This window comes from Caloenas nicobarica, chromosome 5 (assembly GCF_036013445.1).
Source record: "Caloenas nicobarica isolate bCalNic1 chromosome 5, bCalNic1.hap1, whole genome shotgun sequence".
NCBI lineage: Eukaryota > Metazoa > Chordata > Aves > Columbiformes > Columbidae > Caloenas > Caloenas nicobarica.
The window spans coordinates 42716268-42739093 of NC_088249.1; the positions used below are offsets into that span (position 1 = coordinate 42716268).

The 22826-nt window shown below is 45.8% G+C and overlaps 4 protein-coding genes across 16 annotated transcripts in view; 2 read left to right on the forward strand and 2 right to left on the reverse strand.

Moving 5' to 3' along the window:
• Positions 1-6132, reverse strand: part of CELF1 (CUGBP Elav-like family member 1) — a 61019-nt gene extending 54887 nt beyond the window's left edge. For 8 of the 12 annotated variants that reach the window (XM_065635671.1, XM_065635670.1, XM_065635667.1 and 5 more), the window contains exon 1: positions 5853-5943. The gene's annotated coding sequence lies outside the window, so the exon portion shown is untranslated. Of the gene's footprint in view, positions 1-5852 lie in introns of all 12 variants that reach the window. The other 4 variants (XM_065635676.1, XM_065635675.1, XM_065635674.1 and 1 more) reach the window with 1 other exon arrangement.
• PTPMT1 (protein tyrosine phosphatase mitochondrial 1) lies at positions 6074-8754 on the forward strand. Its single transcript, XM_065635678.1, has 4 exons — positions 6074-6418; positions 6500-6580; positions 7036-7227; positions 8505-8754. Exons 1-4 carry the CDS (start codon positions 6248-6250, stop codon positions 8643-8645), a joined length of 585 nt encoding a protein of 194 aa, XP_065491750.1. The 5' UTR covers positions 6074-6247; the 3' UTR covers positions 8646-8754.
• KBTBD4 (kelch repeat and BTB domain containing 4) lies at positions 8409-16665 on the reverse strand. Of its 2 annotated transcripts, none has more exons than XM_065635663.1 (4): positions 16588-16665; positions 13804-14424; positions 11181-11287; positions 8409-10592 (listed from the first exon to the last, which is right to left on the reverse strand). In XM_065635663.1, exons 2-4 carry the CDS (start codon positions 14393-14395, stop codon positions 9732-9734), a joined length of 1560 nt encoding a protein of 519 aa, XP_065491735.1. In that variant the 5' UTR covers positions 14396-14424; positions 16588-16665; the 3' UTR covers positions 8409-9731. The 2 variants fall into 2 exon arrangements, with proteins under 2 accessions (XP_065491735.1, XP_065491734.1); XM_065635662.1 differs by having other exon boundaries at positions 16507-16641.
• Positions 16666-16720: 55 nt separating this feature from the next.
• Positions 16721-22662, forward strand: NDUFS3 (NADH:ubiquinone oxidoreductase core subunit S3). The gene is made up of 7 exons (XM_065635677.1): positions 16721-16790; positions 16903-16965; positions 18082-18179; positions 18449-18598; positions 19644-19769; positions 20055-20174; positions 22417-22662. The coding sequence occupies exons 1-7, from the start codon at positions 16748-16750 to the stop codon at positions 22582-22584; spliced, it is 768 nt and encodes a 255-aa protein (XP_065491749.1). The 5' UTR covers positions 16721-16747; the 3' UTR covers positions 22585-22662.
• Positions 22663-22826: the final 164 nt, after the last annotated feature.

Consider the following 22826-nt stretch of genomic DNA (forward strand, 5'->3'; position numbering starts at 1 on the left):
TTTACACTGTGTTGTGCCTACAGGAAATGCAATAACTAGACGTGATATTCAAAATATATTCTCTCTTCCTGGAAGAGCAATATTTCACTGCTGTTTGAAGAATCATTTATCAAAACTCTATTTTGTAAAATCTTGCAGATATTAAGATGTCTGGTATCCATCCTGCAAATCTCTACATATAGTAAATTAAAGAAGATGCTATCATTTTTGTATGTGGACTTGGACATTGTCTGCTAAATACTTCCTTTGATTTAAAGGCTTCATAAGTAACCATCTCCTCTGCTTTGGAAAAAAAGATGAGAATGTTCCCTTTCCAACCAATACTGAAGGATTTGTGGACAGCATGCACATGTTGGAATATCTTTTGAACTGCATACTTCAAGGCAAAAATAGCACAGAATACTCATGGATTCAGTGAAAACCCAAATTTTAAATGATAATATGTTTGAAGAACAACAGTTTTACTTTGACATCTGAAATACTGAAATCTAGTGGATAAGAACTACATTATTTTTTGTGAAAGGTGCAGTATAAAACCGCCTTCAAACAGAAGTGAAAGGTAGCAAGTTGAAAAAAAGACAAGGTCCTGAAAAGCACAAAGTAATTTCAAGTAAAAACAATGTAAGACATCACAGAACTTCACCCAAGAACTCAGAGGGAATTCGGTTCTAAGAGAACACATAATATACAAACATAAAAAACCGCCAAAACATTTGTCTGCAAAGGAAAGCCTGCTAGAATATCATACCTGCATGACACTGAATACTCAACAAAGACTCATCCACATGCTCATTTAAGAGGTATGTGGCTGAAAAGGCCAAGGAACCGGATGTGCCTGCTTATTTGCATGAATTTCAGCAATATCTAAACCAGTTATTCCAAGTTCAATGTGAAAATCCCAGAGATACAATTTTAAGCCCAGTTTATATAATCTTTGTCTACCTGGAAGTTGACCACTGCAAGCCAAGCCATTAAATCAGTTCTAAATCTACTCTTAAATCAGTACAGACTCATTACCAGAATTTGCAGTTTGTGAGCTTGCCACTAGTGCTCAGCCTCTAACAGAACAGCCAGTAAACCAACATATCTTTCCTAAAAACAAAAAAAAAATCCCAGACCATGATATACTGAGAATACTGAAGATAGACAGATAATATGGATACATGGGACAGAGAAGACAGCTTATGGATGATGAGTCCACTTCTGGCAAAAAGCTTTCACACACACATACCTGTGCCACAAAGTGCATCACAAAATCACACAATGTTCAGGATTGGAAGGGACCTTGAAAGATCACCTAGTCCAATCCCCCTGCCAGAGCAGGAACACCTAGATGAGGTTACACAGGAAGGCGTCCAGGTGGGTTTTGAATGTCTCCAGAGAAGGAGAATCCACAACCTCCCTGGGCAGCCTGTTCCAGTGCTCTGTCACCCTCACTGTGAAGAAGTTTCTTCTCAAATTTAAGTGGAACCTCCTGTGTTCCAGTTTGCACCCATTGCCCCTTGTCCTATCATTGGTTGTCACCGAGAAGAGCCTGGCTCCATCCTCCTGACACTCACCCTTTACATATTTATAAACATTAATGAGGTTGCCCCTCAGTCTCCTCTTCTCCAAGCTAAAGAGACCCAGCTCTCTCAGCCTTTCCTCATAAGGGAGATGTTCCACTCCCTTAATCATCTTTGTGGCCCTGTGCTGGACTCTCTCCAGCAGTTCCCTGTCCTTCTTGAACTGAGGGGCCCAGAACTGGACACAATATTCCAGATGTGGTCTCACCAGGGCAAAGTAGAGGGGAAGGAGAACCTCTCTCGACCTACTAACCACCCTCCTTCTAATACACCCCAGGATGCCATTGGCCTTCCTGGCCACAAGGGCCCAGTGCTGGCTCATGGTCATCCTGCTGTCCACCAGGACCCCCAGGTCCCTTAAGCTAAAACTCTTCACTAAAAGTTGAAAACTACTGAAGACTTCTGTTCAGCTATCTAGTTGCTCACTGCTGATCCTCAATTCAGTTAGCAACAATGCCTTTTCTTTTAAAATGTACAGGGCTAAGATGGCTGGAAGTTTTATGCTACTCAAGATGTCAGAATACTTCCTTTACCTGGGAACATGACTGTGCCCTACTATATTGCTGTCAAACAAGCCTGCTCTGTCAATAGCAGTTCAGATTTGTGAGCTATTCATCCCTATAGCAAAGCATCTGCAGACTAATTTGCATGGGAGTTTTAAAGCAGTTTATATTTTCTCCCTTGCTCTATCCAAATTTCCTGCTTTGACCTAATGTATATTTCAGCTTAACACACTTGAATCTTGCATCAGGTGCAAACAAGATGACATTCAGCTGATGTTTGGGAAATCTCCTCTTTAAAATGTGAATGCCAAAGCTTTGTCTTTTCACTATTATGCCCCAAATACGGTGTCTTGGCAGGACAATCTAAAATAGGGGTAGACAATAACAGCAGAAAAGTGGTATCTTGCTTTTTTTTTTTTTTTTGTATAACACAAGCATCTCTAATGACAGGAGGAAGGGCAATAAAACTACTGGTTACTCTTTTCAAGCTAACCTCTCTTGCCTCAAGAAATCTTGCAACAGGATCACAACTCAAGATACTGTGTTGTGACACTTCAAGAGAAATACTCATTAGAGCGCCTAGATAACTCTTCTCAATTTACAACTCCCATTCTAATAAACCCTGAAGTATTTTATTCTGCTTTGATTTATACTGTTTTTCTCCCCTGACAAGTAACTGATCAATGGATAAAAATTATGCTCTTTTTGCCTGAAGGCAGTTACCAAGGCAGTGAATAACTCTGCACATAGTCTTGGGGAATGGTAAACTAAAGGACAAGAAACAATACTGAACATGCCTAGATTGAAATAAAATATTTAAGACATTCATGGCAAGACTGACAAATAAGAATGCAGAAATATAAATCTGAGCCTGTTTGACTATTGCTGGTGTTTCAGTAGCAAAACTCACTTTATGACTTGGAAAACTGGACTGCCTCATGGACATATTGCTGAAAAACAGTCTTTATTTTAACATTTGAAAGAGTGGGTTCTTCCTGGATACCAAAGTTGGAAATCTCAAAAATAAGGAGAATTTGTATCACCTGCAACCTAGCCCAAAGAAAGCACTAAATAAAAAATAAGAGCAGGCTCTCTGAATAGATTTGCAGCAGAAGACTCAGAAGGCAAAGACAAGAAACTAAGAAACATAGTAACTGACAATAAATAACCACATTTCAGAAAAAGCTGCAAGACATAGTTAAGCAACAACCTGCTCATAATAAAGTTTCTTACTAAGTTCAGTTAAGAACTGGATTAGAGGCAGTATTTTACTTAACTCAATGAGAGTCTAAATATTTAAGAACCACATAAACATCTATCTTTTATGAAATTCAACTAGTTCAGCATAACATTGTTTGCAGTAATTTCAAAAGAAAGTTACGCAATATTATAAATACTTCTGTTATGTTAGAGCACCATAATTTGTTTCATCTAATGATTCTTCAATTGATGTAAAGGTTACTTGCAAGGAACCTTGCAAATTATGGATTTATTATTTATGAGATATACAATTATTGCATAACTGTGATACAGTCACCTTTCTTACTTTTCCCTTTAGAGAAGTAGCTCCAGGCAGCATGTCTTCAGAATCCCTACTCATAACAGAAGAAATAGAAGTTAAAGACACCTTCCCCCCATCATGTAACAATAGTCTTACAAATGCATCTAGTTTTGAAGGACTAGCAGAAAGGTGGATACACTAATAAGCACACAGTACTACTGTGGGGTTCTTTACCAGATCTCCCACTGTGAAAGATAGATAAACCATATGCTTTCAAAACAAAACTAACACAAAAAACTTCGTGTTTTAGTGGTCATGATTTTATGACAGTCACTTTTCAAATGTCTACTTTTCTACAGGTGCTGTGCTCCTGCTTTTTTTAGTGTGTAAACACAATTTCCTAAGCCTGCACCTGTTATTTTGTTTCGCATACAAAAACCAAGCAGATACATAATGGCAAGCACATAACTAAGGAGGTAGGATCTGGGACTGATTTTTCTCTAATGTAACATTAGAAACTTTGACAGGGAAAGGAAAAACACAGTCATCCAAGAATGATCATTCAGAAAGGTTGAACCCACTCCACAAAACAGCATATACTTTCTCCGAATAAATATCAGCAATCATTTGAAAGTGAGCACAGGCTAAAAGAGAACAGTAAGCACTTAAAAAAAACCCTTTTATATTATCATATTTTAAAATCCCTATTTAGGGATTTTACTGGTATATACATCCGCATCCGTGTCCCTGAGCAGACATAAAAATCGTGCTCCTGCCCTGGGGACTCTTCCATCAGCAAGAATGCAACTGAACGTATTAAATTGCAGGATACAAGCTGCATCCACCTTGGCATTTCCTATCTCAGCGTAAAGATGTAGGTAGTATTTTTAAACATCTGCCACAGCAGTAGTATTTTCAACAAAACTGCCTCTTAAAAGCTTGGATCCAGACACAACTCTAGGAAGCTCAGTATCTCACATTATGCAGAGCTCCCAAGAACATAGCTAAGGGGAAGAAAAAAATGTGATGGGTTTATTATGGATGTACAATGCCAAGTCAGTGCAGTGCATAGATTTTCTATCTGATGAATTAATCTATAGAAGGATGCAAAAGCCACCAGGAGATAATTATGCAATTATTGTTACCACCAGTACAAATAATAAGACTGGAAGGACAGATGCATAAAAAAAAAAAGTGCAAGATACTCAGAAAGTCCAAGCTCTTGTAGACCAGAAGCAAAGTGTGCTTCAAGATGTAAATCCCCACCAAATATTTCTCTAAATGAAGTGAGCTCCCAGTGAAACACACCCAATGACTGCATACACACTGCATACAAAAAAGCTGCAACATTTGAAAAATCCTCCTCGACAACTTCTGGCAGAAGAGAATGCCTGTGCCTTAAAGGTGAAAATGTCCGGGACACGATTCCTCAAGAATTTAAAGGAGTAAAGGTTCCACACTTTATTATAATGCTGGCTCTCAACTTCCTACTCATAAACAATCTTATAAAAGTCTCATGCTGCTACCAACCTTTATTGCTTTTTCACGTATTTACCATTCATTTTACATTCGGTCTGTCCTAGTTTTTGTATTTCCCTTTCTACTTCATTCCAGTAGTGTCCATCACGCCTTCTTACACTTGAGACTGCACATCCCCACGCTGTGTTGAACTCCAATTCCCCTGCTTGTGCTTCTTGTACACCCGACTTGCCTCTACCCCCTCCCATACCAGCACGCGTTTCACCAGTCCAAACGACAGACCCCCACCGTGCCCCTGACGACCCGCAGCCGTACCCCAGGTTCACGGGATAAGCCCCCGGGCCACTCCGCGGCGACCCGGCGGCCCAGCCCGCCCCGGCAGGCTGACGGCGGCCGCAGCCTGGGGCCCCCGCTCCTCCGCCGCAGGGGCCGCCCCGGGCCCGCCGCAGCCCCCCTGCCCCCAAATGGCGACGCCACCTCGGGCCGCGCTCGCACCTGCAGTGCCCCCCGCCGCCGCCCCGCGGCCCAGCGCCGCCCGAGGCGCTGTCAGCGCCCGGATCAGATACGACGACCGGCGGCCTCCGGTTCCGGGCCCCGGAGGAGCGGCCGCCGCCCCGAGCGTGGCGCACACAGGGCGGCGGCGCGGCGGCTGCCCCGCGGGCCCCTGCCCCTCCGCGCCGCGCGGGGGAGAGGCGGGCGGGCGGGAGCGAGGCGCCCGCCGCAGAGGCTGCCGCCGCGGCCCGGCACGAGTGGCCTCACGGCGGGAGCCCCGGGGAACGAGGGGTGCAGGAGAAGAGCCGTTACCTGCGCGAGGCGGATCGCGCTCTCCGCGGGCTCGGCTCCGCGACGTCCCTGCCCGGCCCGAGCTCCTCCTGGCGGCCGCCGCCCTCACCTGCCCCCGGGGATCCACCCGCGCCCCGCTCGGCTCCCTGCGCCGCCTCAGGCCGGCTCCGCAAGATGGCGGCGCTTCCGGGAGAGACCAAGGCGGGCTCGAGGTGGAGGGGCCGGCCGGGGAGGGCGGGAGCGCGGCCCCGGCTCCTCCGCGCACCGCCCGACCCCGCCCCGCTCCGGCCGCCCCGGCGGTGGTGGGCCCGTCAGGCGACCCCGGCTCCCGCCACGAGCTCTCCCGCAGCCTCCCCCGTCTCCTCACGTTCAGTGCGCTCGTCCGCGGCGCTCCCCCGCCGCTCGGCCGGCCCGCGATGGGGGTGGCGGCGGCGCTGGGCGCCGGGGCGGCGCGGCTGCTCTTCTACCCGACGCTGCTCTACACGGCGGTGCGGGCGCAGCTGCCCGGGTCCCGCCGGCCCTGGTTCCACCGCATCGACGGCGCCGTGCTGCTGGGGGCGCTGCCGCTGCGGGGCCGCAGCCGCAGGGTAAGGCGGGCGCGGCGGGGCGGGCCGGGCCGGGCCGGGCGGGCGGTGCCTGCCGGTGCCTGACGGTGGCTGTGCCCGCAGCTGGTGGCCGAGGAGAACGTGCGCGCCGTGGTGACCCTGAACGAGGAGTACGAGACCCGCTTCCTCTGCTGCTCCGCCCAGGTGAGCCCGGCGGGCTGGCCGCTGCCCGCGGGAGGGGCCGCTTGTCCCGGCTCGGGTGAGGCTTCGGCCGCCTCCTGCCGGGGTCTGACAGCAAAGGCGCGGCTTCTTCGTACCTCTTAAAACTACGCGACAAAGCAGTAAATCGTGAGGACGCAAGTGTTACAGCTCCCGTGGCAGAGGGTGAAGGGGAGCGTTAAATCCGCGTATGCCAATAGAAGAATGCCTTTTGTTTCAGGACGGTATCCCAGCTCCCCTTCTTTCCTTTAGCTGAACCACATCTTTCCGCTTCTCCTTTAGTGCTAAAGTTTTCATACATCTGATCTAAAGGATTGACATTCCAAGCCTGCTTACAACCTCACTGAATTTCCCAACTGCCTCCACAGTTCTGGGTTTTCTTTCTGGAAAAAAACAAAACCCACAAAGTTAACTGATGGAGTCTGTTATGCCCGTTTCAGGAATGGGAGGCCATGGGTGTAGAACAACTACGTCTCAGCACCGTGGATCTTACTGGAGTCCCCACCCTGGAAAACCTCCACGAGGGTGTTGAATTCATACTGAAACACCGAGCGTGCGGGAACAGCGTCTATGTGCACTGCAAGGCAGGACGCTCCCGCAGTGCCACCATGGTGGCAGCGTATTTAATTCAAGTAAGAAGGGTTCTGTACTAAATGGGGTTTATTTTCATACAGCCTGGGCAAGTACAGCCAACCGTTACAATTTCCTTTAGCTCAAGAAGCCTGAGCATGTGCAGGTGCATTAATATTCCATAATTTTACAGAGTTTGGACGGGAGACCCACTTGAAGAGAGGTAGATAGCTAGGCCCCAAACTTACATTGCTGTTTTTTGTAGAACATGGCAAATGCAAGGTAATGAACAAGTGAAACTTAATGTTCGCTGAACTGTGGTCTAAGCTTTGATAATCTAGTTTATCTTTGCACACATTGTTCATCTGCACTTGTGATATTGTCAAGATAATGCTTCCCGGCAATGAGAGTGATGAAGCTACAACAAGCTGTCATCGTAAGTAGCGTTTTCATTCATCTGTACAGTCTGCCTCTGCCAGCTCAGTTATTAGCACAGGCACTGGCAAAGATGTTCTGATTTTATGGGAAACTGTTGTTGCAACAAAGCTTTGAAACACACGGTCTGATAATATCTGTTGCTGGTTCTGGCAGATCAGTCAGACTTCAGAAAGCTGCTCAGTTTTCTGGGCCATTAATATCGTTACGTTCTCAAAAGGTTTTGAATTATTCTGCCATTCTGAATTCTCTCCATGGAGGAACAGATTGAGATGGGAATAACAAGTCACTTGTGAGGGTAGGTCACTGAGCAGACAAACATCCATTTTTGTTGTTCAGATTTTCTCCTTGGTTAACTGAAATGGTGAGCCATTCTAAGGTTTTCAATAAATACTATTCAGGATCAAGAGAAGTGACTTTCGTTTTCTGAGTTCCTCTACAGACCCAACTGGGTAAACCAGCACTAAGAGCAAAATCCCACCTGTGGCTTGTTATGGTGGTGTCATTAAGTGCTCCCTGGAAAGTTTTCCCTTAGTGCTGAAGTGCGATGGGAGTACTAGTCAAGTTAAAAGAAAAAACAAAACAAAACAAAACAAAAAACAAGCAAGCTGCCCTTTTGCTCTGGTCAAGTATGAGGTGTGACTAGGACAGGAAACTATTCACAACACGCTGAAAGCATAAGTGAGACACAGAATGGAGGTCTGAGGCAGCTGCCATCCCTCTTTAACTGAGGGACTCATTTAATGAACTTGCATTGACATGCAGGCCCCTCTGAGAGGAACATGAAGGGGCAAAGCCGCAAGTCTTCTAACAACTCTAATGTTGCCTGTAGCCTCTAGGAAGTCTCCATTAACTGGTGCATGGATGGAATGGATTTTTACTCACAGGGTTTCTGCCTTTTCAGCTGCATCACTGGAGCCCTCAGGAGGCAATAGAGGCTATTGCCAAGATCCGTCCCCACATCCTCATTCGGCACAAGCAAGTCCAGGTCCTGGAGACATTTCACAGGAACATAATCACTGGGGCAACTGCAGAGTGTCAGTAAGAACTATCAAAATCTGTGTTGGCTGCTTTAAAAAAGCCTTACGTTTTAATGATCTAATGAAGGCATAACTGTTGTACTTTTTGACCGTCAATAAATAACTTTTTACATAAATTACAGTAAAGGGGAGATCGGGCTGTTTCTTTAAAGCTTTCTTGCCTTATGGCTAATATCTTAGTTCTCTTGGAGCCCCATAGTTGTTCTCTCCCACACACAGTATCAGTGCTGAGCCAAACTGCAATCCACAACAAGTTCTATAGTATTTGCAGCAAAGGAAAAGAAAACTTTGTCTCAGCAGAGACTTTATTCAGATTCTTACCCAAAGGGTTACAGCGCCAACAGAGAGGGGTACGAGGAAGGGGTCTTAATTCCATCTTTCACCAACACTATGTTATGATTACAGGTGGGGATTCCCTGTACAGTTAAGGAAGCCAATGCCCATAAAAACAATCTCCCTTTATGGTAGGTGATGACAGAGCAGTATGCAAGTTCCCAGTCTGTTACCACTTCTCTAGGAGAAGCGCTGAATAATGCAACCTACTAAAGGTCCTGGGGTCAGCTCTGGAATCTGTTTGCTGTAAATATTTCTGCGAGTCCCTCCTTCTGCAATAGGAACACAGGAATGTTTACATGGGGACATCCCTGGAGGACACAGTGCACATCTAACTCTGTGACTGACACGGCAGCAACACACAGTCTTCTATGAAGTTAAAACTAGCAGTGTAAGCCAAAGAGGACATTGTCCATATGTTACAGGATTTGTTATTGGTGGGTTGGTTCCAGGCTAAAAAAACCATTTGCTGCAGTTCGGGCCTCCAATGTAAGCAGCTTATGATCAAGGGATCAAAGTAATAGCATTTAGTCCATCTGAAATCTAAGATGCAGCAGTACAACTTTAATAGTGCTATATAAAATAGGCCCACAGCCAGAAAGTCTGTACTTCCTCTGCACAGGTATAGAGGATGGGGTCTTTACTGGATGTTGTGAGCTCGCAGTAACTGGGACTGGTGCTGAGGGTGGTGGGGGACTCTGAGCTGCACAGCAGAACACCATTGCAGCCGTTTCTGTCACTAGGCCTGCTTTTCCTGCTTAGGCCAGGACAAACTGCAGGTTAGTGAGCAGCACTTTGATGCCACTTGTGACTGTTACAACAGAGGTGGCTGGGTTAAGTTTAAAAGTATTTGCATCACCCTTTTTATAGCGGTCACGAAAGACATAGATGCTGCCGTTGCAGCTAGCAATTTTCCAGGGGGACGGTACTGAGCTCCAGGCATCTGGCAGGCACAGCCGGGTGAAGCTATCCAGGAGGGGGTTATAGCACAGCAGTGAATCCCCCTCGGCTACAATGAACACCACATCCTTGTGTACAGCAGCATGCATGCGCCCTGCAAAAGGCAGTACGTATGGCTTCACGTGGCATTTCTCTGTGTTGGTATCATAGCACTGAATTAGCCGAGAGGGCTTGGTGAAGAAGTCCAAGTCATTTTCCTCCCCGCCCAGCAGGTAAATGACACCATTAAGGTTTACACCTGCAGCTCCAGAGACTGCCACTTCCAACTGGCTGGTCTCTGTCCAGACATTGTCTCGTACTCTGTAATATATGACAGCATTAGAGAGAGTGTCCTGTAGAGTTTTGCCCCCCAGTGAATATATTGCATCCTTGCTTGGCACGGAGACAAGGGTGTGTTGGAGCCGGTCACGGGGCAGAGGGGCACACCATTCCCAGTCTATAGTCGCGTTGTTGCATTTCCACATGCGTCGTGGAATGGAGCCACCAACGACGTATAGGTCGCTACCATGCTTGCAGGCTGCGGTGATCTGGTGACACAGGCTGTTCTGGCCACTCACACTTATGGAGTCATCATCAGCACAATGCAGAGAGACAGCGAGCGAATGTGTACGTGATGACTCCTTTCCAATCAGGTAGATGTGAACATTTTCTCCAATCACCTGAGAGAAAAGAGAGCATGTCAGCAGAATTAGGCCTATTTACACAAACATCAGTGATGCCGAAGACTGAATTATTCAGCATTTTCGGGTCGACCTGTGAGCCCAAAGTGTGTGACCTGCTTCCCAAGTCCTGCCACCCTACAGCATTCAGGATTTGGAGCCTCAAAGCCTTTTCAAGATACCAGTCATATCTGACATAGCAGTATAGCAACAGACTTCACTGGAATCCCAGTGACTGTGGTTTAGGTAAGGGCTGGTGACATCACTTGATGGAGCAGACTTTTAGTAAGGGGAATGCCAAACTCAGATTTCTGAATGGTCTCTCTGGTAACTGAGCACCTGGTGAAAAAAGTTATTTGTGGCATTGCTCAAATCACTACTGAAAGCAGCTTCAGGTTAAATTAGAAAAGCTGTCAGTGGGGTTGCTGTTTATGACAATAAACGTATTCCTCACACAAGCACCATGAATTTCAATGATATTTGTATTTTGTGACTTTCAAGTCACACCTGTGAGCACAATACCCTGCCTTGGGAAGTGCAAAACCAGCAAGTGCTACACCAACCCCAGAACAGAAGGTCTTTTTATACCTTCAGACTCGATCGCAGTGTCTCTGAAAAGCCCACTCGCTCCTCCTTGTTGAAGTTGATCCAGGTTTCTATAGCAACCGTTGGATTCTGAGAACACGGAACGCCATCTGCGGTTTGGGGACAGAAGGGCATTTATGATATCTAGACAAAGGTGTGTGTACTCAGGAACATCCTTTTCCTGTGACTCCCTTCCCCCACTCCCACCACAAGCCGTACTTTCTAGAGAGGAAAAAAAGACGTAGAGATTTATAGATTTTGGCAGGCATGATGAGCACTGCCAGCCAGGAATCTACATTAAATTAGTTTGGATAAACAGAAGACAGAGCTGCCACATCTTAAGCACTTTGGATGAGTTTCAACAAAGGAACTTACATCCAAAAGAAAGGCGGCAAGAAAGAGAACTTACATGCTTTGTGATGATGAAAAGTATTTTCTTATTTAATCATTCAGGCAAAAAGATTCTCTTATGTGAGAATCTCAGCAGCTGCCTTTCTTTCTGGCTAGTCCTAGAAACCTACCCAGCAAAAGTCACCTGCAGAAATTTTCCTTCTCTGAGCACTGTCAGACAGCTGACCCTCAAGACTGAGTATCTGGTGTTGCTGCTACCCTCTTTAACATCTGGAAATCCCCAATGAGCTACTATAGCTCTCCTTAGCAGTGTGACAGTAGGAAACACTCAACAGAGTGCATCAGATTTCAGTTTGTTTGCAGATCTAATTATAAGTTTTGGTTCTGCCACAAACTATTGATTGCATCATTGTCATCAGTATATTACCTAGAAGATTTTGGCTATTTACTTCTAGTTTGAAAGCCAGCAATTATGCCTGTATTCATTGAGAGACTTCCTGGTGAAGGCGCTCTGATTTTGTAGTTTGCTCTCATGGAAAACCCTGAATTGAATTATGCTGAAGGCATCAGACAAATTCTAACACTGTTCTCAACGGAAGGCAGGAGGAAAAGTGTACAAGTATTTCAACTCTGTTTATTAGTAAAAAGGATTTCCATAAGCTATCCACACATGTAGTGGTTAAATGGAAATACTTTGATTTTGAAATGGGCCCTAGAGTGCAACAGAAGGTAAGCTTAATAAATTACTATTTCATTAAATTAATTTTAATCCTTGACACTAATAGCTCCCTCTATTTAATTCTCCATTAACTAAACAAAGATGCAGGACTTGCAAAAGAAAAAGGTTTTCCCTGCCAGCAGTAGGAGTATATTTCAGATCCTAATCCACTTTATGAGCTAAGTTTCGGCATAAATATTGAGTAGTGTGATTCTATATATGGAAATACATGAAGCATGGAAAAAAAAATAAGCAAGTAATTTACTTTAAGAACACAAACACTAGAAGATCATAGTCCTAAAACTATGGTCACTACATGGAATCCCTAGGAAGTTAAGGGTGATCGACCTCTATAGCTTTATTTCATGATTTTAGGATTTTTTAAAATTAAGTCACAAATTAAAAATTTTAGCTAGATAATTATCAAAATTTCTCTAATTTTATCATAGTTCTTTTTGAGCTATCAGTACCTACTCTCAATAGGTTTTTGACTGCAAATTTCTTTAGATGAAACAGAGGTAATACAATGCAATATCTGTAAAGACTCTCATATGCATAGCATCAACTTTAAAGGCTATTTTAAGTCTTAGAGACAGATTTGCCAGTATTCCTAAGAAGCCAGTCATGGTAGTTTTATTGTTGTAACAGCATTTAAAACACACAACATACAAAGTATAGTTATTTACTCATTTACAAAGTTATTTAATTGAAGCAAGAAAGTGGCACTCTCTGGTCCCAAGTCCAGTACATCTGAATGTATGAGCTGCTTCTCCATTCTTGCTTCCTCTAGCAATGGCACAAAAAATAATGTACATAAATGCACAAAAATGGAGTTGTGACTGCAGCATCATAGAGAGTTTTTCAAGTACTGCCTGTACGTAGTAGGGCAGAAGAGAATCTTTAAGTATTGGTGGCAGATGGACTAAGTTGATGTGTTGACGCATCCTTCACAACCCTGAGTTATTGCATCCATTACAGTGGAAGGCTATTACCTTCACAAGAAGGGCAATTATTACCTAAGGTGTTACAATGCCTCTATTTCAGTCAGCTGAGTGCCTAGCCTAAATAATCTTAACAATTACATACAATTGTTGATAACACTGACATAGTTTAAAAATAAGGCTTGTGCTCAAGCGTTCTTAAAAATGTTGAGCTGTTGCATTACTATATTAAATGATAAAGAACTAAAGAAAAAAGTTTCATAAGGCATTCATTTATGGTAAGGCTTCTTTGTTTTACTTTTAATGCAAACAAAATACAACAAGTTGTTGAAAGTTAAAATTATGTTTAAAAAAATCTGTAATACTTCTGACCTGTTGACTCAGGAACTGCTGGGAATGTCCCTTTTCTATAGCTTAGATGCTGCATGTCTGGTAACAATTAATAGGTTTTTTCTGATTAAGTTATCTAGAATGTTTTGCTTTGCTTAGCTAAGCCTCTGCATACACAGTGATTATGAAAGCTTGCATCTTTCTACCTATTTTGTTCAATCCCTGATAAAACTCTCTGAAAGTCTGTTCTACACCCACATCCTGGCTGGTCTCAGGAACTGCTTACCTGTCAGGATGTCTGTCAGCAGGCGGACAGGCAGGTGTAGGAACTCCTCTGTGTCTTGCAGTTGAGACAAATGTGACTTTGCACAGTGTTTGGCAGCTGTGTAGAGCTCCATGTCACTGTGTTGATCTGCCAACCACATGACCTGCAGACAGTTCCTAACATGCACCGTACGGGCCAGAAAACGGGAGCACTCTTCAAAAAGGGCAGTCAGCTGGTACATGTCTGCCACCTCATACGTTTCCTGCAACTCCTCTGCCCTCAGCTTTACAGTCCCATGGTAAATATAGTCCACAAGGAGCTGAAAGACACTCTCGCTAACGTCCTGCAGCTCAATCACCCGGTTGTGGGCCTCCTTTAGGTTGGAAGTGAACATAGAACGAAAAAAGCAGCTCTGAGCTGAGAGGACCAAACGGTGCAGCTGGAATTCTTTGCCTTCCACTGATATTGTAACATCAGCAAAGAGCTCATCCTCCAAGCATAATTTCATAATACCCTGGGCCACGCGGCCTGAGTGGGAGCGGTCGGTGAAGGTGTAGTTCACAAAGTAGTTTTCTTCTGCAGAGGAACCCCCAGTCTCTTCTGATGCGTCCATGGTGCTGCACAGATCAGACCTCCAGCAATCTGCAAAAATCACAATAATTATATGGCTTTCTCTCTCCAATACCAAGATTATGCAGTACTTTAGGGTACAGGGAAAAAAAACCAAACATCTTGGTAAGGGGCCAGCATATTTTAGACTGAATATAAAATAGCACAGCCAGAAACTTCTGCTTGAGCTTCAGAATCTCAAACAACAAATGAGAAGTTGGCATAATTAAAATTATAATATATACCAAACTTCCAGTACAGTGAGCAGCACATCCCAGCAGAACTGGGAGATGTGCAAACATTTCACCGACACAAAGAAATGCAGGAACAGTTATTCAAGTGGAAAGTCCAGCAACCGCCCTAGGAAACTTGCAAAGCCAAAAGAATGTGGCAGCACCATGGCTGGGCTAGATGGAAAAAGGATTACAGCATCACACTAACAAAGAGCACAGACAGCAGTTCATATCATCAGGAGAAGTTGATTACCATCCAAAACCAACATGATGAATCTGTGCAGTAGTATCAAGTAAGGTGAAGTTGATTTTTTCCAAAAAGATGCATGAGAAGTCTGCCAAATATAACCACCAGTCCTTCAGGTTAAACAAATGAGATAACTGATGGTTATACTCAGTTTGTTAATGCACCAGACACCTTCAACATGCAAAATAACCTATTAGATGTTGTTAGCCACTGTTTCCCAAGTGGCAAGGAGAATCCAGTTTAAAAGATAACACCTCTTAGTAGTTACCGGAGATTGCAGAGCTCCAAGCAGTTAGTGGGTCAGAAAGCTTCTGAACCAGAGGAGTGCTGTAGAAAAGAGCCCTTTTTTAGCATGGTGCTTGACAGCACTAGGAGCAAACAGATGCCCACCTGAATTCAATTTATTTTTACACCTCATCTATCAGCCACGGTAACTGATACCACAAATTTCTTCAGTTAATACCAAACATTATTTCCAGTACAATGTTTTCCAAATACAGGATTTTTCTCCAGGAGATTCATAGTTACTCTTCCATGCTTTATTTCGTCAAACGTGTTTTCTTAAAATAGCTCTGCTTGATACAAGAGGGCTCCTAAGTTCTTTGCTCGAGTTCTGTCACGTGAAGTAGTGTCTACATCCCTAATTGGCTGGGCAAGTCTGTCCCATCCCTGATGATGGCCTGCCTTAATTATACCTTTATTGTGATTTTACAATAGTTCTGGTCTGTCTGAAAACTACCTATACATTAGTCTGTAAGAGACTGAGGGACTGCAATCAGCACAGAACACATCAGTACTGTTTTTCCAGCTTTACCAAGTACAAGCCTATCCTGAAAACTGGCTCCCACTTCAGTGAAAGCTCTTGATCCTTACAGTTAAGGTGCTCAGAAGCTGCAGCCCAGAACATCGAAGTGAGCACCAGCACACGGATGGATCAACTACTCTGCCCTCCTGGCACAGCAGAACCAGCCACCCCCACCGCTCTGCACAATTCGCAGAGGACTGGTGCCAAGTCACAAAAGAAGTTCTAACAGCAGCTAAAGACTGCTGTAAACCTCACATCCTTCTTGTAAATGCAAAGTTCCCCTTCCATCCACGGCATCGCCACTATAAAGAAAGAAAAGGGCAGAAGACTGAAGTGCCCCATGGAGCAAAATTTTACATTTCACGCATTGTTTTCATTACTAAAGCAACGACCACCCGTATGCCGGGCTTTAGATGGTGAGGTGGTAGGCAGCACCTGGTACACCCCGCTCCTCACTTGCTCCTGACACGGTCGCGGGTGCCGTGACAGCGCCTGGGATCCCGCGCACACAACTGAGCGGCTTTGCGCTCCGGGGGGGAAGCGAAGGAAAGCTACGGGCCGCCACCAGGCCCGCACTAACGCTGTGAAAACCGCCAGTTCCCGCCGCGCTGCGCTGCCCCCGCCCGGGGCCGGCCCGGGCCCCCCGCCCGCACCCGACAGCGGCGGCGTCTCCGCAGAGCTCGCTGCCCCCGCGCCCGGGATGCTCCTGCCCGCTCCCGGCTCGTCCCCGCGGCCTCTCGCCGCCCCCTGAGCTCCCAGCCCGCCCCGGGGCAGCGGTGGCTCCTCCAGCCCCGTCCCCGGGCTCCGCCCCGCCGCAGCACGGCACCCACCTGCGGCGCCTCCCTTCATGCCGCCGCCCCGGAGCCTCCCGCCGCCCCGGGGTGCCCCAGCAGCAGCTCCGCGCCCCTCACCCTGCGCCAGGCTCCGCCGGGCACCCGCCGCTTCCGGACGCCCACCCGGAAGCGTCCTCGAGAAGCCGCGCGCGCGTTTCCGCCCCCCCGGGGGAAGCGCGGCGGCGGCGGCGCTTTCCGCTTCCGGTCCGTGCCCTTGCCCGTCCGTGTCGCGGTGGGGATGTTGGCGGCGGCGCGGGGGCTGGTGCGGGCCGCGCTGCGAGGTGAGGGCCCCGGGCCGAGGGGGCGGCAGCAGCGGGGCCGGGCCAGCCCGGGGCCGCGGGCCGGGCGGTTGGCGGTGGTTGGGACATGTGACATGTCCGTTTCTCTCCGCAGCTGGCGCAGGCCCGGCGGCGGCGCAGGCCCGGCTGGCGGGGAGCTCCGCGGGGGAGTCTCGCCGTAAGTGAGCGGGGCCGGCAGCGGGGCGGGGGCCCGGCGGGGTCTCAGCGCTGGGGCGTTGGTTTGGTTTGGGGGAGGGCAGTGTCAGAGACCGGGGCGAACCCTTGTGTCCCTGTCCGGTCCCGGCCCGGCCTTAGGGCCCTTGGGGAGGTTCTGTGACATAGAACCGTTTTGGTGGGTGCATCAGAAAATGGTTGACGCCTGTCACACATAAATCTGCATTTTGTGCAGAAAAGCGGCTCTTTTGATAACAGTACTTGCACTGCGTTCCTGTCCGCATCCTTCCCTGGGGACCTGCCTGATGTTCTGTGCAATGTCATGCCTGGGCAGCAGTTCCATAACCCCTCATTGCCCTGGATCTTGAGGAGTGTTAGTAATCATAACAAACAAACAAACAAATCAAAACAAAACTAGGATGTTTTGATTATGAGAGAGTTGCTTAGATGCTGGCACATGAAACAAAACCAGGATTATTTTGTCTAGAAAAAAAGATCCTTTTAGACCCAGGCTGAATGTCAAGAGCAGCATCTATGTTCAGATTGTTCTTTCATCTCTGCTTCTCGTTATTTGCTTCTCCATCATCTTTTTGGGCTGTTCCTCCTTATGATGAAATGGCCAAGTGGTTAAGGCAATGGACTTCTAATCCATTGTGCTCTGCATGCGTGGGTTTGAATCCCATCCTTGTCGAAAAGTTACAGTTTTTATGGTTGGACTGCATCCTGAGGGTCTTTTCCAACTGAAATGATTCTATGATTCTGTGCTGTATTTACAGTGCGTCAAAAAATGCTGTCAAACACTGACGCAAACTTCTTTCCTTATCAGAGTCTCTAGTTCTGTGTTGTGTTGTGTACCACATGTATGTTGCTGTAGTCTAGTCTCTACTACAGCATCCTATGTGTTCTACTTTACATATAAGTTAGATTTAGCTTCGCATTTAGCATAAATAAACTTTGCAGGTCACCTGAACCTGAAGCTGCTTGGCTTCTGCCAGAGCTACTGAGAGTCACCTAGACTGGTTAAAGGGATATTTAAGTCAGGAATGGGAGTTACTACTCTTCTTTCTGTAGCTTTCTGTATTCCCTGCCATAATCTTGGGAACTTTATTTTTCTCTTTAGCTACTGTCAGACCAAAAAATGAAGTAGAACAGAAGCAGCTGTGTGCCTTTGGGGAATACGTGGCTGAGATCCTGCCCAAGTATATCCAGCAAGTACAGGTAGGTAGTGTTCAAGAAATTGTTCTCGTGGGAGGGACAGGGCACAGTGAACACACTGCTTGTTCATTAGATGTTTTCAGAAGTTGTTCTGGGTAAGAAGGATTGTCAGAAATACATGAAAGTCACTGCTGTTATTAAGCCCTTTTATCTCATGTCATTATGTGTCTGGTGTACAATATACACTCTTTGTTTAGGTGTCCTGCTGGATTCGGTATAATGTTCAGTCCTGTTGGTGTTTGTACTCATGCTATTTCTGCTATTTTCATCAGGTGACCTGTTTCAATGAGCTGGAGCTTTTGATCCACCCAGATGGGATCATTCCGGTTCTGACGTTCCTTCGAGATCACACTAACGCCCAGTTCAAATCCTTGGCTGACTTGACTGCTGTTGATGTCCCATCTCGGCAGTACCGCTTTGAGGTAAGAACTGCTTGTAGGTGCAGGACTCGGAGAGTTTCACAAGTGCTGATGGCTGTGGGTGCTGTTGCAGCTCTTTTTTTTTGCTGTTTTGCTTTCTGGCAGTGAAGAGAAAATCCACTCTGAAATACTGAGTGTTTAATCTGTTGATCATGGAAGCACTAGCAGAACTAATACTGCCTGGGTTCCTAGCCTGCCTAGCCTGGCTTTTCTTTTACGCTCTGCTGAAAGTCTCTTTTTAAAAATTTTGCTGTCTTTTTTTTTTTTTTTTGGCGGGGGGGGGGGGTGGTTTGTTTGTTTTGGGTTTTACAAAGGTGTCTAGAGACTTTTTTCTGGCCTGATGTGAACTGGTGCTCTTCCTTCTTACACTTGGGCCCATCAGCTACTGTTGACACAACTGATCATGTTTTTCTTTAAATCCCATCAACTTTCTTAATAATTTTCCTATTTTTAAAAACAAAAAAACCAACTAAATAGTTTTTTGAAATACATTTCCTGAAAGTTAGGACCAAATAGGAGATGACACAGATTTTCAGAAAGCTCTCAGAAGATCTGGGGCACTGAACTTCCACTGACTTCCACTTGATATTTGGTATTTGGTTCCTGCAGATGCTTTTGAAAATCTCACTGTATAGCTTTTCAGCTGCAGAAAAATTCTTCTTAGCTTTCTCCCACTGGATTCTGAGAATAATTGGTAGCCATTTTCTTTGTGACAGACTATTGAAAGAATATTGTCAAGTGACTCCATCCTTTCAGTATCTCTTTTTTTAAGACTTAGTGTCCCTCTTTACTTCAGCTCTGCTTCATCAGTCATGGTTTCTGCATCTCACATCAGGTTTTTTTTACACTTCTAAGCATCAAAGTGCTAAGCTATTGGAACCTCAGTTGTAATAGTGTCTTTTCATGCCCAGCTCTTAAGTGCTGAATGTGATTCTGCTGATAAAGAATATTTGAAATAGTCTTCCTGTGCCTTTGCTTAGTCAGTACTGTACTGCAAAGAGATCCACAAATGCTATACAAGACCAATGCAGCTTTTATTCTGCTTCAGATCGTGTACAATCTCCTGTCTCTGCGGTTCAACAGTCGGATCCGCGTGAAGACGTACACTGATGAGCTGACGCCCATTGACTCGGCAGTGTCTGTGCACAAGGCAGCAAACTGGTATGAGAGAGAGGTGAGTGCCAGTGTACTTGGGAGCAGAGTCTTTTTGGAGAAGGGCTGTGTTTTCCTTATTAAACTGATTCCCAGGGCCCTGAGGAAGAAAGAGAGGTGTTGCCCTGGCTGCCGTTTCAGAATAGGAGATAAAAGGTTATTTGATTTGCTTTTGAATGAGTTCCTGCATCAGTTTCACTGGCACTGCACAAAGCCAGGCATGGAACTGGAATTTTATGGACATAATATATCAAGAGTTGGCTTTTTTAAAAATCTAATTCAATTTACTTGACTACCTTTTATTTAGGTTTGGGACATGTACGGTGTTTTCTTTGCCAACCACCCTGATCTAAGGCGAATCCTCACAGACTACGGGTTTGAGGGCCATCCCTTCCGGAAGGACTTTCCACTCTCTGGTTACGTGGAGGTAGGAGATACGCTCACGTCAAAAGTTATCAAATCTCTCCAATATCTTATGTCTTAATGACTCAGTGTCCAGATGGAGATCAGTGACAAGTACTGTCCATATGGGGACCAGTACTGTTTAACTTCTTTATCAGTGACATAAGTGGTGGAATCAAGTGCACCCTTAGCAAGTTTGTGGATGACACCGAGCTGAGTAGTGCAGTTGACACACCTGAGGGACAGGATGCTGTCCAGAGGGACCTTAACAAGCTTAAGAATTGGGTCCATGTGAACCTCATGACGTTCAACAAGGCCAAGTGTGAGGTCTTGCACCTGGCTTGAGGCAACCCCTGGAATCAATACGGCCTGGGGCATGAAGGGATTTAGAGCAGCCCTGTGGAGAAGGACTTGGGGGTACTGGTGGATGAAAGATTGGACATGACCCAGGAATGTGTGATTGCAGCCCAGAAGGCAAATCGTATCTTGGGCTGCATCAAAAGAAGCGTGGCCAGCAGGTCGAGGGAGGTGATTCTGCCCCTCTGCTCCGCTCTGGTGAGACCCCACCTGGAGTTGTGTCCAGCTCTGGAGCCCTCAGTACAGGGAAGACATGGACCTGTTGGAGATGGGCCAGAGGAGGCCACAAAAACTATCAGAGGGCTGGAACACCTCTCCTGTGAGGACAGGCTGAGAGAGTTGGAGTTGTTCAGCCTGGAGAAGAGAAGGTTTTGGGGAGACCTTATTGCAGCCTTTCAGTACTTAAAATGAGCTTGTAAGAAAGATGGGGACAGACTTTTTAGTGGGGCTTGTTGCCATACGACTAGGGGTAATGATTTTAAATTAAAAGGGGAGATTTAGGCTAGATATAAAGATGAAAGTTTTTATAGTGAGGTTAGTAAAACTCTGGAATGGTTGCCCAGAGAGGTGGTAGCTGCCCCACCCCTGGAAACATTCAAGGCCAGGCTGGACAGGGCTCTAAGCAACCTGATCTGGTTGAAGATGTTCCTGCTCATTGCAGGGGGTTGGGCTAGATGACCTTTGAATGTCCCTTCCAACCCAAACTATTCTATGATTCTATGATCTGAGTTTCGGTACAAAGGTGTGACTGCTTTACAGTCCTTTGTCTGAAAGGCACTAAGAATCTTTCACTTGTCTGTATTCCAGAGGAATTGTATAGATCTCTTGCATGGGAATTTGAAGTTGTCACAAAGTATTATCTGTAATAAGGCAGCCGGAGGCCAGAGACACTGAGCAAATTTCATGTGCTGTGTATCGAAGAAATTTGTCAGGCAGAGAAAGTGCTTCTGCTTTTGGCATGTCTTCTGGAAGATTAAACTTTCCACTGCAATACTGGAGATTCCCAAAGGAATAAAGGACTGAACTGATCTTAATGCAGTTGGAACTCCACTTTGTTGAGTTTTTGTAGGCCCAGATTATAAAACTCTAGTTGAACTGACTCTTGCCATTTATCAAATATTTACCTCTTTGTGTCAAACCACAAGTGAAATGACTGTGTTTGGTATCTGTCTAGTTTCAAATGACTGCCTTGCAGAAGCAGTCAAATTTGCTACAGTTCTAAGACTGAGCTGAGTCTCAGGAGAAAACAGTGAGGTTCTGCAGGCAACAGGGGGATTTAAGAAAAACAGAAATAACAGCAAATCCTGCAAGTGAGGACCAGGCAGGTTCCCCCTGAGCTGTGGTTTGGAGATCTGGACTGGCACAGTGAGGGTAAATCAAGCGAATCAGAAGCCAATCACCTGTATTTCACCTGGTTATCTTTTTGTGCCATGTTCTGAGTCCTATGCTAAGAAGCACAATGAAAATCAAAGAAACTGCCATATTACAAAGATTCATGAGACTAGTCCCCAGCTATGCCAGGTGGATGGGCCACCTTATTTCAGTGAGAAATTTCAGGAGAAATTCCATTGTCATGTGACAAGCTAATGTGTTATTCCACATTGACTTCATATGGATTGTAGGCTGGTCACTTCTAATTCAGGGTGGTTAGTCAGGACACCTGAGGTAAGTGGTAGCAAAGAAGAGGTTTTTCCTGGAGAGTCCAGAGTTCTTGGTGGCATCTGGAGGGCTCTTGTTTAATAATGAGAAGAAGTGAAGCTGTGGCCAAGGCCTGTGGCCTATCCATGGCATAAGAAGTAGGATTGCCTGCACCAGAGGGTGGTCTGGGTCATTACTGTGTGCAGCCTATAGCAGAGATGCTATGGGGACTGTTTGAAAATGACTGGCCTGTGTCCTTTGCACTCTTCTAGGTGCGGTATGATGATGAAGTGAAACGGGTAGTGGCAGAGCCTGTGGAGCTATCTCAGGAATTTCGCAAGTTTGATCTGAATAGTCCTTGGGAGGCATTTCCTGCCTATCGTGCAGCTCCAGAACCCCTGAAAATAGAAGCAGGAGCCAAGAAAGAAGATGCAAAATAGCAACAGAATGGAGCAGATGCACAGCAGCATCATTTCTGTTCTGACATAGTATTTATAATAATAAAAACTGATACGAGATTCTTGCCTGTTGTGGTGATGTGAATAATACTGTTTTCAAACTGGATGAAAAGCACAGGGTGAGGGATGCTAATTTACAATCCTGGTAATCCAACTAATAGATGCTTATCTGCTGCTTTGAGTTGTAAGACACTGGATTTTGTCTTTTTGGTTTGCAAATTGAA

What these genes read in the sequence shown, in the direction of transcription:
- PTPMT1 (XM_065635678.1), top strand. Translation starts at nt 6,248, where the DNA reads ATGGGGGTGGCGGCGGCGCTGGGCGCCGGGGCGGCGCGGCTGCTCTTC. An exon ending in TGCGGGGCCGCAGCCGCAGG is followed by an intron (nt 6,419 to 6,499) that starts GTAAGGCGGGCG and finishes CTGTGCCCGCAG; the next exon opens with CTGGTGGCCGAGGAGAACGT. An exon ending in TGGCAGCGTATTTAATTCAA is followed by an intron (nt 7,228 to 8,504) that starts GTAAGAAGGGTT and finishes CTGCCTTTTCAG; the next exon opens with CTGCATCACTGGAGCCCTCA.
- KBTBD4 (XM_065635662.1), bottom strand. An exon ending in GCTGACAGACATCCTGACAG is followed by an intron (nt 11,288 to 13,803) that starts GTAAGCAGTTCC and finishes CCCAAACCGCAG; the next exon opens with ATGGCGTTCCGTGTTCTCAG. An exon ending in CACTGCGATCGAGTCTGAAG is followed by an intron (nt 10,593 to 11,180) that starts GTATAAAAAGAC and finishes CTTTTCTCTCAG; the next exon opens with GTGATTGGAGAAAATGTTCA.
- NDUFS3 (XM_065635677.1), top strand. Translation starts at nt 16,748, where the DNA reads ATGTTGGCGGCGGCGCGGGGGCTGGTGCGGGCCGCGCTGCGAG. An exon ending in CTCCGCGGGGGAGTCTCGCC is followed by an intron (nt 16,966 to 18,081) that starts GTAAGTGAGCGG and finishes TTTTCTCTTTAG; the next exon opens with CTACTGTCAGACCAAAAAAT. An exon ending in CACTCTCTGGTTACGTGGAG is followed by an intron (nt 20,175 to 22,416) that starts GTAGGAGATACG and finishes GCACTCTTCTAG; the next exon opens with GTGCGGTATGATGATGAAGT.